Here is a 13,000-nt window from a genome sequence, read left to right as displayed (position 1 = left end):
GGAAAAAAAACTGTGAAAATCACTGTGATGTCACTTGGTTGTTGATATGTGCTGCTGACTATCCATGATGCTGATCTCATGTTGCTGATTATTTCATGTTGCTGTGTTTATTGCTCCTCATCTGCTCATGCAGACTCATGTTCATGCTGCTGTTGATTTGGCGCATGACTCGGATCTTTCTAATGTTTTTCTTTACAATTTGTGTTCTTGTTGGATGTAACTGGGACCCTGTGTACATAGTTTTGTTCCACCTCATGTACCACATATGATGTGAATGACAAATAAATCTCTCTGACTGTAACTCTTCTGGGGGGATTCCAAGGCGTTCCCAGACCAATCGAGAGACATATCCAGCGTGTTCTGGGTCTTCCCCAGTGTCTCCTCCCAGTCTGACATGCCTGGAGCACCTCCCTAGGGAGGCGCCCAGGAAGCATCCTTACCAGATGCTTGAACCACCTCAACTGGCTCCTTTTGATGTGGAGAAGCAGCGGTTCATCTCCCTCAGATAACTGAACTTCTCACCCTATCTCATGAACAAAACCCAAAGATACTTGAACTCCTCCACTTGAGGCAGAACCTCACCCTCGACCTGAAGAGAGCAATCCACCCTTTTTTGAGGAGCATGGCCTCAGATTTAGAGGTGCTGGTTCTCATCCCAGCCGCTTCACACTCATCTGTGAACTGCTCCAGTAAGAGCTGAAGATCACGGCACGATGACGCCAACAAGACCACATCAAATCCAAACCATGTATAATAAATCTTTAGGTGTAGGTACAGACAATGTATGGATCAAACATAAACACGATCAAGGGTTATTATTATCACTTAGTAAGGTTATTTAATTAGTAGCTTAAAAGGTTCTTATTTTTTATGTTTATTTTTAACTTAAAGGGGCCAAAACAATGATTGGATGGGCCTTGGCATAAAGTGGAAAAGTCCAGGTTTGTCCAGGTAATGGCTTCAGAAACCAATGTCTAAACCTAATACTGCATTTCATTATCAGATTTTTTTTTTAAGTATATCATGTTAAGTTCACATGACCAGATTAGCTGATGTTAGCGTTTTTAATCCATCATCACAGTTCAAACTTAAAGCCGTCAAAAAGCACATATTTTAAATATTTTTGATACGAGTTTTTGAATATATGTAATTAAAAAAAAATTAAAATCATTCTGTGACTGGGTAGGCACTTTTTGTATAAATAACACAATGGTAGTCATATGAAATTGTAAATGTTCATATTTTTATAAAAGAGTTCAGATTATTTATGCAGCGCTGTGGAGGGACAGGACTAGATAAGCTGCTTGCTTCATTCTCATCAGAGGAATGTTTAGTTGGCAAAAACAATTGCAAGTGGTTTGTTTACATTTGGATATTGACGGGTTCACTTTGAACAGTCCATCCATCCATTCGTCCATCCATCCATCCATCCATCCGCCCATCCATCAATCCAGCAATCCCCAGACCTAAGCAGAGTCAGACAACATTGAAATCAGAGATACTAGGTCCAAAGTGAAAGGTCAAGTTCTGACTCCCTCTGAAGTCAAGAATCAACGGCTAACAGCTGAGCACGAGAGTCTAGAGAGGTAGAGTCATTTTGGCAGGAAGTCGAGCCGTGGAGAGTTAACACAAAAGCTGAGGTGAGTCACATGTGAATGAGCTGTGTCGAGATACTCGGAGCTCTACTGAGAGGATCTTCATAACTGAGACGAGGAATTCTTACTAATTTCTGCATGTTTTATGAAAACCCTGATAAGTTTAAACTTCAATTCTTTTTCTGGACATAAATCACTTTTTTGTGTGTGTTTTTTGTTGATGATTACCATGTTTCCTCTGGTATCAGATACTGTGCAGCTGGAAGGATTGTTTTTTTATTAAAACCTTTTTGCTTTTGGACATTTGTTATGATGCGTAACCATGGCAACAATGTGTTTTTTTACAACCCGGAGCAGCTGATTAACATCTCAAAAGTTCAAATAATCAGTCAGAGTCAGAGAGTCAGAGTTTCTTTATTGTCATTCGCACCTCATGTGGTACATGTGGTGGAGCGAAATTATGTACACGGGGTCCCAGTTACATCCAACAATAAAATGTAAAATAAAATAATACCTCAACTACAGCCCCAAATCCCAAATGAGTTGAAAAAGAAGGTGCTGTAGATGTGCACGGCTCATGACAACAAGACCAGGATCATCCCCAAACACCTGCAGCTGGATGTCCGCAATGATGAGGAGCTCAACAAGCTGCTGGGAGGAGTGACCATCACTCAGTGAGGAGTTCTGTCCAACATTCAGTTGGTCCAGCTGCCCAGGAGGACCAAGAAACCCACCAAGTCCAAGTAGACAGATCAACATCTGCAACCAGTTTCTTCAGATCCACTGTGGGATGGATCACTACAGGAGATCCTTCCTGCCCACAGCCATCAGCACATGTGACAACTCTTTAATGAAACCAGGATGATGAGCTACAACATTTAACTTCCCTTTGGGATTAATAAAGTTACTTTTGAATTTTATTTTTTTGTTGTTCTCGCTATATTAACTTCTAAACAATCATTAAATGATGAAGATATTGTGTTAGAAGCATAATCATTCAAATTATAGCTTTAGGAACATAACAACAGAAAGCAAAGCTATGTAGTTTATTTTGAACTAATTTCATCTAGACCAGAGTACATTTACACCCCGAGCATAAACACTCATACAGAAAATCTATTTCCCAAAATGTCTTTATTTTGTTCGTTTTCTGACAGAATAATGATTGAGTTAAAAGGTTCACTACATTTCTTTTTTCCAGTTTGCAATGGGTTTTAAAAGCATGATTGTGCACAACTGTGGTGTTACGTGTTAGGAATACATCGTCATCCATCTCTAATCAGCTGCCTTTTAGCCGTGTGTATTCAACGTTACCTTCCTTCTGGCCGAGGGTCAAGCCGACACAGGTCACTGCGACACGCGAGTCCTATTTGCACTGCAGTGGCTACGATGGCAAACAAACGTTCAGACGCAATCTTCCTGGGAAAGAACGGGTCAGAGAAGAGCTGTGATTTTTCTCTTTCTTTGGTAGAGGAGAAGAGCGCAGCAGAGAAAAAGGTGGAGGAGAAGAAAAAGTTCTCAGAGGAAAGAGACGTAAGTAGTTTCATCAATTTTCAGTTCCACAATCTGGAAGCAGCAAATTGTTCAATAATACATTGATTTTCTGTCACTTGTCGTGGAAGCATGCATCCTGACTTCCTCTTCACTTATCTGTCTAATTAGTTTCACTTGAAATACAATTAAATTAGAACAAATAGAGCACAGGAAGGACATTTTGCAGCCCACACAAAAGCTTCAGTTGACATTTGCCATGTTAATGTTACAAAATACCACTGAAAAAAGGCTGAGGCATGCTTATAAAAAATGTTGTTCAAATGTAACATTATGACAGATCATACTAGGAATTATTTTTCTTTTTCTTTATTAGTTTACTCTTTTCTTTCAGTTGCAATCTATTTCACAAAGTTTTATGTAAAATTTTAAAAAGTATGGGAAACAGATATGCTGGAAGAAACCAATAAAACTGACACAAAATAGTGAGAATTAGATTTACTAAGATTACCTAATAGATAAGTATTGATAATGATTATTTTTCAATCAGTGTTCACACATCCCCCAAAATGAAGATCTTAAAAATGTGTCTGCTTCTCTCCAAAAAACACTGTTTGTGTGTGAACATGTGATGCAAACACAAGAAAAATCTCTGTTATTTGAAATATCTGTAGTATGGACCGGGCCTTAATCACATGAGAGTTTTTATCTTGAAATGAAGGCGACATTTAAATGATCATCTCAAAAACAATTCCTAAATCAAATAACTATTACACTTTGAACTTGAAGCCTTTCTGCTGCTCTTTCCACATAAAAAACGAATACATTTAAAAAATCTACTGAAGAATTCAAATTTATGTGTGTGTGTGTGGGGGGGGGGGGGGGGGGGGTCTTCAAAATTGGCCAACTGTCATGAAAAGTCTGCACTGAATAAAGTAATGCTCTGTTTTAAAGCAAAATGGGAGACAATAAAAATATTGTGCATTAAAAATATCATCTTGAGGGCCAGATAAAATGTTTACAAGGGCCGCATTTGGCCCTCGGGCCTTCAGTTTGACACGTGGCTCAAATTGTGGCCATGGCTGAATCAGAATCAGAACAAACTTTATTATCATTGCGCTGAGATACAACGACAATATGTCCATACTGTCGTCTGAAAGATGGGCGGAGTGCACGCAGCTGCTGCTGTAAAGCGCGGCCTTCTTATCCTTTACAGAATACATTTTTTTAATAGAAAAAAGGGACAAAGCCACGAGGAGAGGATAGTGGCATTACAAAAATGGATCTCGTCACGCCTTGTCCTAACAGGACACGAGTTAAGACATCAAAAAACTGCCAGCAGCACATTTATGAACACGTTACATGTGCATTTGACTATGAGGCGGACAGATTGTCCTGATAAGATGATGGTCAGCCGGCACACTTCTAAAATGCTTCCACGTTTTTTTTTTTTTTTTTTGGGGGGGGGGGGGTGCGATACACGAAGCTTTTCCTTAGTTTACACATTTCCCAGGAGAAATTGAGAAGTCGGTCTATTTCGAGGCCAACGGGGGAGTCAGATTCAGATAATCATTGTTGATTTATTCAGGCAGAATATTTTCCTTGTCAGCCTTTGAGTCTGTACTGGAACTTCCAAGATCTGAAATAGCCAGATTAGGGTGAAGATTACTGGTCTGTGATTACGAGCGTCTTCAAGGTTGTTTCATGCTGATGAGTCCCAAAGCCGCAGGTGGCCTGCAGTTCAAATCACTTCCATCTTATGGTTTCGCTTGTAAATCAGCTGATTTTGAGTCCTCAAAGCACGAACCAAACCTTCACTTAGACAGCAGCCTGACGAGGCCAGATTAGCTGCGACTGTCTTCTTTGTATGTTGATAAACCAGGATCCAGACTATTCCAAACACAGGAAACCTGTTATCATAACAATTATATGCAATTTCGGCGTCCTCGATTGACAGCAGAGGTAGACACATCACCCCCAGACATATCCAGCTGCATGTGTGTCGTCCGAGCAGATGAGGGTTCTCCAGGACCCTGTTGCTTTGTTAAAAATATTTTGTCATTTGTCGAAAGTCCAGTTGGTCAGATCCTAAACAGTAGTTTTCATTTCGGAAGATGTGAAAAAACAGGAGCTGCTCCGATCCACAGACAGAGAGCAAAAAAGCAGGAGGAGGACAGGGAGAGGGAGGAAATGTGTGCGCCTCGTTACAGAGCCAGTGAGAAAAAAAACTGACTTATTAACTCTGAGTTTTCCCCATCAAGGCAAAAGCTGGTGACAATTAAATTGTTTCCTTTTGTTTGTTTGTCTCTTTAAAAGAATTGAAAGATAGAAGGAAATGTGAGATTTGGCAGAAAAATCCAAGTGCTTTAAAAAAAAAAAATCAACATTGCCCAACTAAGGTTGTACACATTTATGCTGTGATTCAAAGTTACTTTCTTTAATTTAATGAGTGCTTTATTATTACACAGTTCGAAAATTACTAATGACATATATTGTTGACAAAACCTTTTACTTTTTTATTTTCCAGCATGGTGTGGCGATCTCTGGGTCAATCCACTCGCTCCATCTACCTGGGCCTGGCTTTCATGTCCCTCATTCTCCATCTTCTCTTGGCATTTTTCTGCTTCTCCGTCCTCCAGTTTGCCTGTGTACCTCCCACCCCCTCCTCTTCAGCCCCTTCCTTTGTTTCAAGAAGACACGCAGGCTCACACTCCTCCTCTTCTTCTGCTGCCTCCTCCTCAAACAAACCACTGAGCAGCTCCCAGAATAGAGGAAGTCACAACTTGAGTGAGTTTGACCATAAAGGGAAGGGCTCGTTCCGTGAGTCCGCTGAGAAGGCAAAGAAACTGATGGGAGCTGAAATAGGCGTTCAAAAGAAGAGGGGTCCGTCTAAACTGGAAGAGCTGTTTAAACATCCTCTGTACAACCTGCCACGCCCAGAGCTGCAGGAAGATGATTGGCTGCTGAGGCTGAAGACAGAAGAGGAAGCAAAAGGCACAGAAACAGAAGAAGAGAACCCTGTCACTGATGATAGCGAGTGGTAAGTGAAACAGTCGCTCATCAGTGGCTGCAGGCCTCACAAGAAGTGTCTTGGAACACACCTGATGCTTCAGTGGCATCACGGGTTTCAGAAAGCTTATGACTTCATGAAGCAAAGTACTTTAAACATCATCCAGTAAAAGTTTTCGGGTGTTCTTGATGAGACCATGCGTCTATGTGAACATTTAAATTGTTTGTCTTTCTTTAAAAATACTACAAGATCATAAGGCCTCACACAGATTAGCTATGTGGACTGACAATGTGATATGTTCATTGTCCCCAAAGGATAAACCCAACAGACATCTCTTGGTTTCACCACATTCTCAACAACTATGATTCTAAAACCTCTGACACTAGCAAACTGGCACATGTACAAGTTTGCGACGTACACACAAATATAGGCTAATGCAGTAATGCAAGAACCTGACCACCACAAGGTTCAAACATTGATTCAGAGACAGAAAATAAAGGAGAAAGATGCTCCAAAGAGCACGTGGGGCTGCCAGCATTAGAGCTGGTTTATACTTCATCAGAAGTGCCGAAAATGTATCTCCCTGACATGGTTGTGTGGTGAAGATTGCGTCTTTTTCTTCTTGCGCCGCCTCCCAAGAACTGGCTGTGTGCACCACAACCCACAATCAGAAGTACAAGGTATGCACCAAGTGTCGTGTGACTGGTCAGAACTTTGTGGTCGGTTTTATGAGGAAAAAACTGGCTGCAATTCGCTGCCTCCTTTCATTTCAGCTGCTGCACTGAGGAGGTGAGGCTGTTGTAAAATACAGCTGTTTCAGCCAAACTTGTTCAAATAGTCAAAGAACTTGTGGAAGGAGTTAGTACAAATTTGTGCATGGAAGAGACAGCATGGAGACATAACAACTAATAAACAAGAATGCTAACGATTGAGTTTCTATGGCAGTGTATGTGTAACAGTTTTCAAATTAAAAAGGATTAATAGAAATGCTTTTCATTTTCAAAACAAAGCTGCATGTTTTGACTCGTAAATAAAATGTAAAATAAATCATTTTCATTTTCTTCTTCAAGACTGCTCTTTGTGTAACACAACTACAGAGGAAACTAAGAACAAACAGCTTGGTCGTTTTCACGCCCCACCCCTGCAAAAAGTGTTCCAAAAATCAATTTGAATTGGCAACGGGCCTTTTGTTCTGACTCGCTGCAGTGGATCAGTACTTCTGGGTCTTTTCTCCCTCGGGAGACCCGTCCGGAAAATTCACGGAATTTCATTCATTCAACCTTTATTTATTGAGGTTAGATTACAAGACACAGCACAAGGTAAGGTTAATAAAAACTGTATTTAGCTGTTTGTTAGCCGTGGTAACGTTATCCATCATTATCAATTTACCATTCTGTAACTAAACAACCGTGTTGGAAGATGTCTGACAGGCAGCAGCAGTGTAGAGTTTAGCTACCTGTTAGCTGCTAGCTAGCTTACTTTACAATCGGAGGATGTTTCCTCACACAGTTACAGAATGGTAAATTGATAATGATGGATAACGTTGTCACAGCTAATGAACACATAAATACTGTTTTTATTAATGTTAATACAGAAAGTAAACCTTTAAACTTTAGAGCACTGACAGCCCGTGTTGTATATTTTAACTACCTGTGGCTAAAGTTGCTGCAATGATAACGTTTCCACGACTAACGAACTAGTAAATACAGTTTTTATTAACCTTACCTTGTGCTATGTCTTTTAATTTAACCTCTATAAATAAAGGTTGAATGAATTAAATTCTGTGAATTTTCCAGACAGGTCTCCCGAGGGAGAATAGACCCGGAAGAAGAAAATGAAAATGATATATTTTTTTTAAATTTTATTTATGAGTCAAAAAATGCTGCTTTGATTTTGAAATGAAAAAGCATTTCCTACTAATTCGTTGTAATTTTCTAATCTGACATTTCAAAATGAGTTTTGGTCACTTTTTACAGGGACATATTTTGAAAATTAAATGTTAAACATTATTTTATTTATCATTTTAATTAAGTTACAAATTGAGAGAAGAAAATGAACATGCAGTTTAGATTACTTATTTTAAATTTTATTTATGAGTCAAAACATGCAGCTTTATTTTGAAAATGAAAAGCATTTCTATTAATCCATTTTAATTTGAAAACTGTTACACATACGCTTCGATACTTTTCTCCGTGTAGAATACAACCTACATCCAAAACTACAGCCTGCCTAAATTAGCTGAACTCTGTTGCAGCTTCTACAGTATATGTTGTTAAGCTTGGTTTTTATTTGCTGCTTTGTTGTAGCTTTTAGTTTTTATTTGTCAATAACTAAACAATAGCTGCATTTGTGGCTAGTCCCGAACACCACCAAAATATTAAAGCTAGCCAGCAACTCGAAGTTTATGCAGAGTAAGTTAAAAGAACTGTTTTGTGCTGTGACTAACATGAGTGTGTCGAGTGTGTCTTATTTCAAAAAGTTTCATATTTAAAAGAACTTTTGCGTTTTTTTATTTTAATTTTTTTTTAATTTTCATTATGAATATCAAGCTCATGCACTTTATTGATAGTTAAGTCACATAGTTGTGTTGCTTTATAACCATGGCACACTTTGGGGCAGACTGAATGAGGCTATGTGTCAATCACAAAGTCAGTCTTAGTACAATTTTGCAATAGTTTCTATATATTTTACTCAAGAGGAGTGACAAACTCATGCAACAGAGTCTGGCTCTGTTGAATGTCTTTATGGGACTTTCCTTTCAGATTGTAAAACGTTGGAGGAGATCATTTGAATAAATCACACGGAACTATTTTCTATTTGTTACTAACTGCACCATTACTTGGTTCCCAGAAAACCCATTTAAACCAGCAGTTGGATGGAGTGCTGTTTGTAAAGTTACACAGTCAAAAACTAAAGCAATATTTTGGTTTATTTAGCCTTTCATTAAAAAAAATTGAAAAAAAAATTTCAAAATCATATTTTCACTATGTTATTCAAACATTTATAAATGTCATAGTTCCAAACTAAACATTTAGCTCCACACTAAATATTTAGTTTGCAAACTAAATGTTTATGTCCAAGCTAAATGTTTAACTTACAAACTAAATATTCAACTTGCAAGTTTAATATTTAGGTCCAAGATAAATATTTAGTTAGCAAATTAAATATTTATTTTGTAAACTAAATGTTTAGCTTTGAAAATAAATATTTAGGTCTGAGCTAAATGTTTAGTTTTGAAAACAAATATTTAGCTTTGAAATTAAATATTTAATTTACACCTAAATATTTAGTTTAGTATTTAACTTGCAAGTTAAATATTTAGTTCACTAATTATTTAACTTGCAAGTAAAATATTTAGTTTGAAAATTAAACATTTAGCTTGGACATAAACATTTAGTTTGTAAACTAGATATTTAGTGTTGAACTAAATATTTAGCTTGCTAATTAAATATTTAACTTGCAAGTTGTGTATTTAGTTTGTAAACTAAATACTTAACTTGTAAATGAAATATGTAGTTTGGAACTATGACATTTATAAATATATGAGTAGCATGGTGAAAATCTGACTGAAAAAAAAAATTTTTTTCTTATGAAAGGCTAAATAAACCAAAATACTGCTGTTAATTTTTGACTGTGTAACTTTACAAACGGCACCCCATACAGTTGTGGCTGAGTGGTTAGAACAGTTGTCCTCCAACTGGAGAGTTGGGGTTCGATTCCACCAGTAGTCACATGTTGAAATGTCCCTGGGCAAGACAGTGAACGCCTCATTGCCTCTGATGTGTGTCCCATCAGTGTTTGAATGTGATAAAAGTGCTGATTAGTCTCTACAGATTCAGATTATCTTTGTATAGATGTAGTAGAGTGCTGTATGGATGTGTGTGTAGAGGTAAATGAGAGCACAGATTGTGTTGTGAAGCACTTGGTGCATTTTGATTAGATAAAAAGATGCTATATAAGTACAGCTATTTAACAAAACATCTCTACTTCTACTTATTTTTATACATTTCATCTTCTAGGCACAGTGCCAGTGAAGAGAAAGGCTATGATAAAGTATCTTGGACTATAGAAAAGGAAACCCACCCTCCCTGGCTGCAGTTTCACCTGGGCATCTCTCGCTGGGAGCTGTATGACAGGAAAGACCCCGTCCTGGACCAGATGACTCATTATTTGGCAACACACCGAATCCTTGGAGCTGGTGAGTGAATAAGAAGAGCAGGTGGGAGGTGGGGTGGAAAAGAGGGGAAAGAACAGAGCCAGGGAGCTGTTTACAAACCAGAGATATCATAATTAGAGGATGGTACAAGTGACGTGTTGTGTGAACACCTAGTCTGCATTAATTCTGTTTCTAGACTTTTTGGGGGCTTAAACTATTTTTGCATATGTTGCAGTATTTTTATCGTTCATTCAGCCATTCAAACGTTTGGCTCGATTGGGAATAGTGTGCTATGACTTTTAGCATTTGTAACTTTTAATTTTTTCAAAATATTTAGCTTCACTTACAAAGATTTCCCATAGCAATACTTTGAGATGTATTCATTTTCATGAACAAAAAGGTTATTTGAAAAGTATTTCAGAATACTTGCTATACTTTTTGTTTTCTCCAGATCATTTTAGTTTTTAGCTACTATATTGCTACCTTTAGCCTTTATTTACAATTTTGCTACATTTACGTTTGAGCAACTGTTCGGACACATTTAGATTTTTGTTAGTTTTTTGTTAGCTTTTGGTTACTTTTATGTACAGCTTTGCTAGTTTTAGCTTTAAGTTACATTTCTACTTATTTAAGACTACCTACAATTTACTACATTTAGTGTTTAACCTCATATTTAACAACAATTAGCTCATTTAGCTAATTTTAACTTGTACGTTTTCTCATTTTTTGCATTTAAAATCTTTGGTAAAATTTTTAGCTGTTTATCTAATTTTAGCTGCAACTGCTTTGCTAATTTTAGTCTTTAGTCACAGCTTTATTAGTTTTAGCTTTTAGCCTTTTTTCATGATTTTAGCGTGTGTTTTGCATGTTTTACAGTTTTTCTCAATTGTTTAGACACATTTTCTAAAAGCATGTCTCATAAATTCAGAACTCTACACGCTTGTCAAAAAACACACACAATGAGCAACACCCCTCAGTTCTCCTTGAAAATGAAACTTTACATTCAAAACAATGTTATCTCTTCTCAAAATGGTATTTTGTTTTCCGATGACACACACAAACCAATAGATATTTATAAGAACCAGTAAAACACTGATGTACTCTGTGTAAAACACTTCTATCCAACAATGACATGCTCTTTTTCTGTTCAGTGTTCCACTTAGTACAGATAGTACATACATACATCAGTGTGTTGTAAAATATTTTAGAAAAGTATTTGTACACTCAGAACACACAAATAAATGGTAACATATACTATATATATATATACCGTTTACACACACATATACTTATTTTTGTACAATACTGAAATATGAATAATTTATACAATGTTGAGATTGTGCATCAGTTGTGGAGTATATTGAATTGTATTTACTTGTACATAGTTATTTACAATTATTTGACTCTTTCTGAATTGTGTTCAAATGGCACCCTGTAGACCTGCTTCATCCTCAGCTTATTTCTGCTCAAAACACGGTACAGTGTTTATAAGTTTACCTTATTGATATTTTGAAATATCTCAATGTTTTCTATTATTTTTGTTTGTATTTGCCGTAAATGTTACGGCATTATTTTCTAGGACCATGTTCACAATTTCAGTTTCCTGTTGAGGAGACAGAAGATGTTCCCATCCACATTGTTTTAGTCATCTTTCAGTTCTGCAATACAAATAGTGAAAAACTGTAAACACTGTGTAGGAATACAAGTAGGAATACCTTTCACAACTACTTGAAATACTTCATTTTTACAGTCCTACAGAAAAGTCCAAAGGCAGTACTGTACTACTGTACTCACTGAGTACAATACTGCAGTTTTCTAGTGAGAGTAGATTTCTTTCCTATTCTCATTTTGGAGAGTCCAGATGATGGATACTACAGTGTATCTGCTCAGTTCTATGTCATATAGGCTTCGCCCTTTAAGGCTGTCGCTGATGGGTTTATCCCGTTATGCGCAAGCATCATACTGAAAAAATTAGTCCACGCCCACCTGCTGTGTGGGCCCCACCCGATCCGTATAAATTACGTTAAGAGCGGGTAATCTGCTCCCAGTTTTTCTTCAGCAAGCATAATAAATCAAGAATAAACTGACCTTTTTCGTCGAGATGTCCAGCTCCAGCACCATCCGTTTGTGTCCCTCGTGCAAGACCGGCTACTTGCTTAGCTTCGACCGGCACGACACCTGCGAGGGATGCCTGGGTCCCCGCCACGTCGCTCGCGCTTCCTCCTGCCGCCTCTGTGACGAGCTTCCACCGGAGGAAAGGCAGAGGAGAGCAGCCTTGTTTAAGGCTACCATCGAGGACTGCCTGTCCGTGGCGGGAGACTGTTCGCTGGACGACGCCATGGATTTCTTCGACGCCGGCTCTCGGAGTGAATCGGATGATTCCTCTGGGACCGGTGACGCTAGCAGCAGCCCCGACGCTCGTTCCCTCCCGGGGAGCGGAGTGTTGGAAAGAGGGAGGCCGAGCGGATGCTCGACTCCCCCGGGGTTTCCCGCCTCAGCGACCACATCGCTCCCTGCCGTGGGCGCGCTCCTCTCGGAGCTGCCCGCCATTATCCGGGAGGCTGCTAGCGTTAAGGGGCTCTCCGTCCCCTCACCCCCCCCGCTCAGATCGGATGATCTTGCGGGAAGGTTTGGCTCCACGCCGGCTCGCCGTCCTGATCCCATTTGGCCTCGTTTTCCTGCGGTGACAGCGTACTGGAACGAGGCCGCAGCCGGTCCTGGTAGGTTAAGGGCGCCCGTCTCCACTTA

General features: G+C 38.7%; 1 protein-coding gene across 1 annotated transcript in view; it reads left to right on the top strand.

The window, feature by feature from the left end:
• The first annotated feature begins 5,614 nt into the window (after positions 1-5,614).
• The window catches only part of LOC119422098 (extracellular serine/threonine protein kinase FAM20C-like), a 26,226-nt gene continuing 18,840 nt past the window's right edge, over positions 5,615-13,000 (top strand). The window contains exons 1-2 of the mRNA XM_037689445.1: positions 5,615-6,126; positions 10,116-10,294. Coding sequence (XP_037545373.1) covers positions 5,615-6,126; positions 10,116-10,294 — 691 coding nt within the window. The remainder of the gene's footprint in view (positions 6,127-10,115; positions 10,295-13,000) is intronic.

The sequence above is a fragment of the Nematolebias whitei genome, chromosome 15, assembly GCF_014905685.2.
Source record: "Nematolebias whitei isolate Nwh7 chromosome 15, NemWhi1, whole genome shotgun sequence".
NCBI lineage: Eukaryota > Metazoa > Chordata > Actinopteri > Cyprinodontiformes > Rivulidae > Nematolebias > Nematolebias whitei.
Note: the sequence above shows the minus strand (reverse complement) of the source record. Positions and strands in the feature narration are given on the sequence as shown.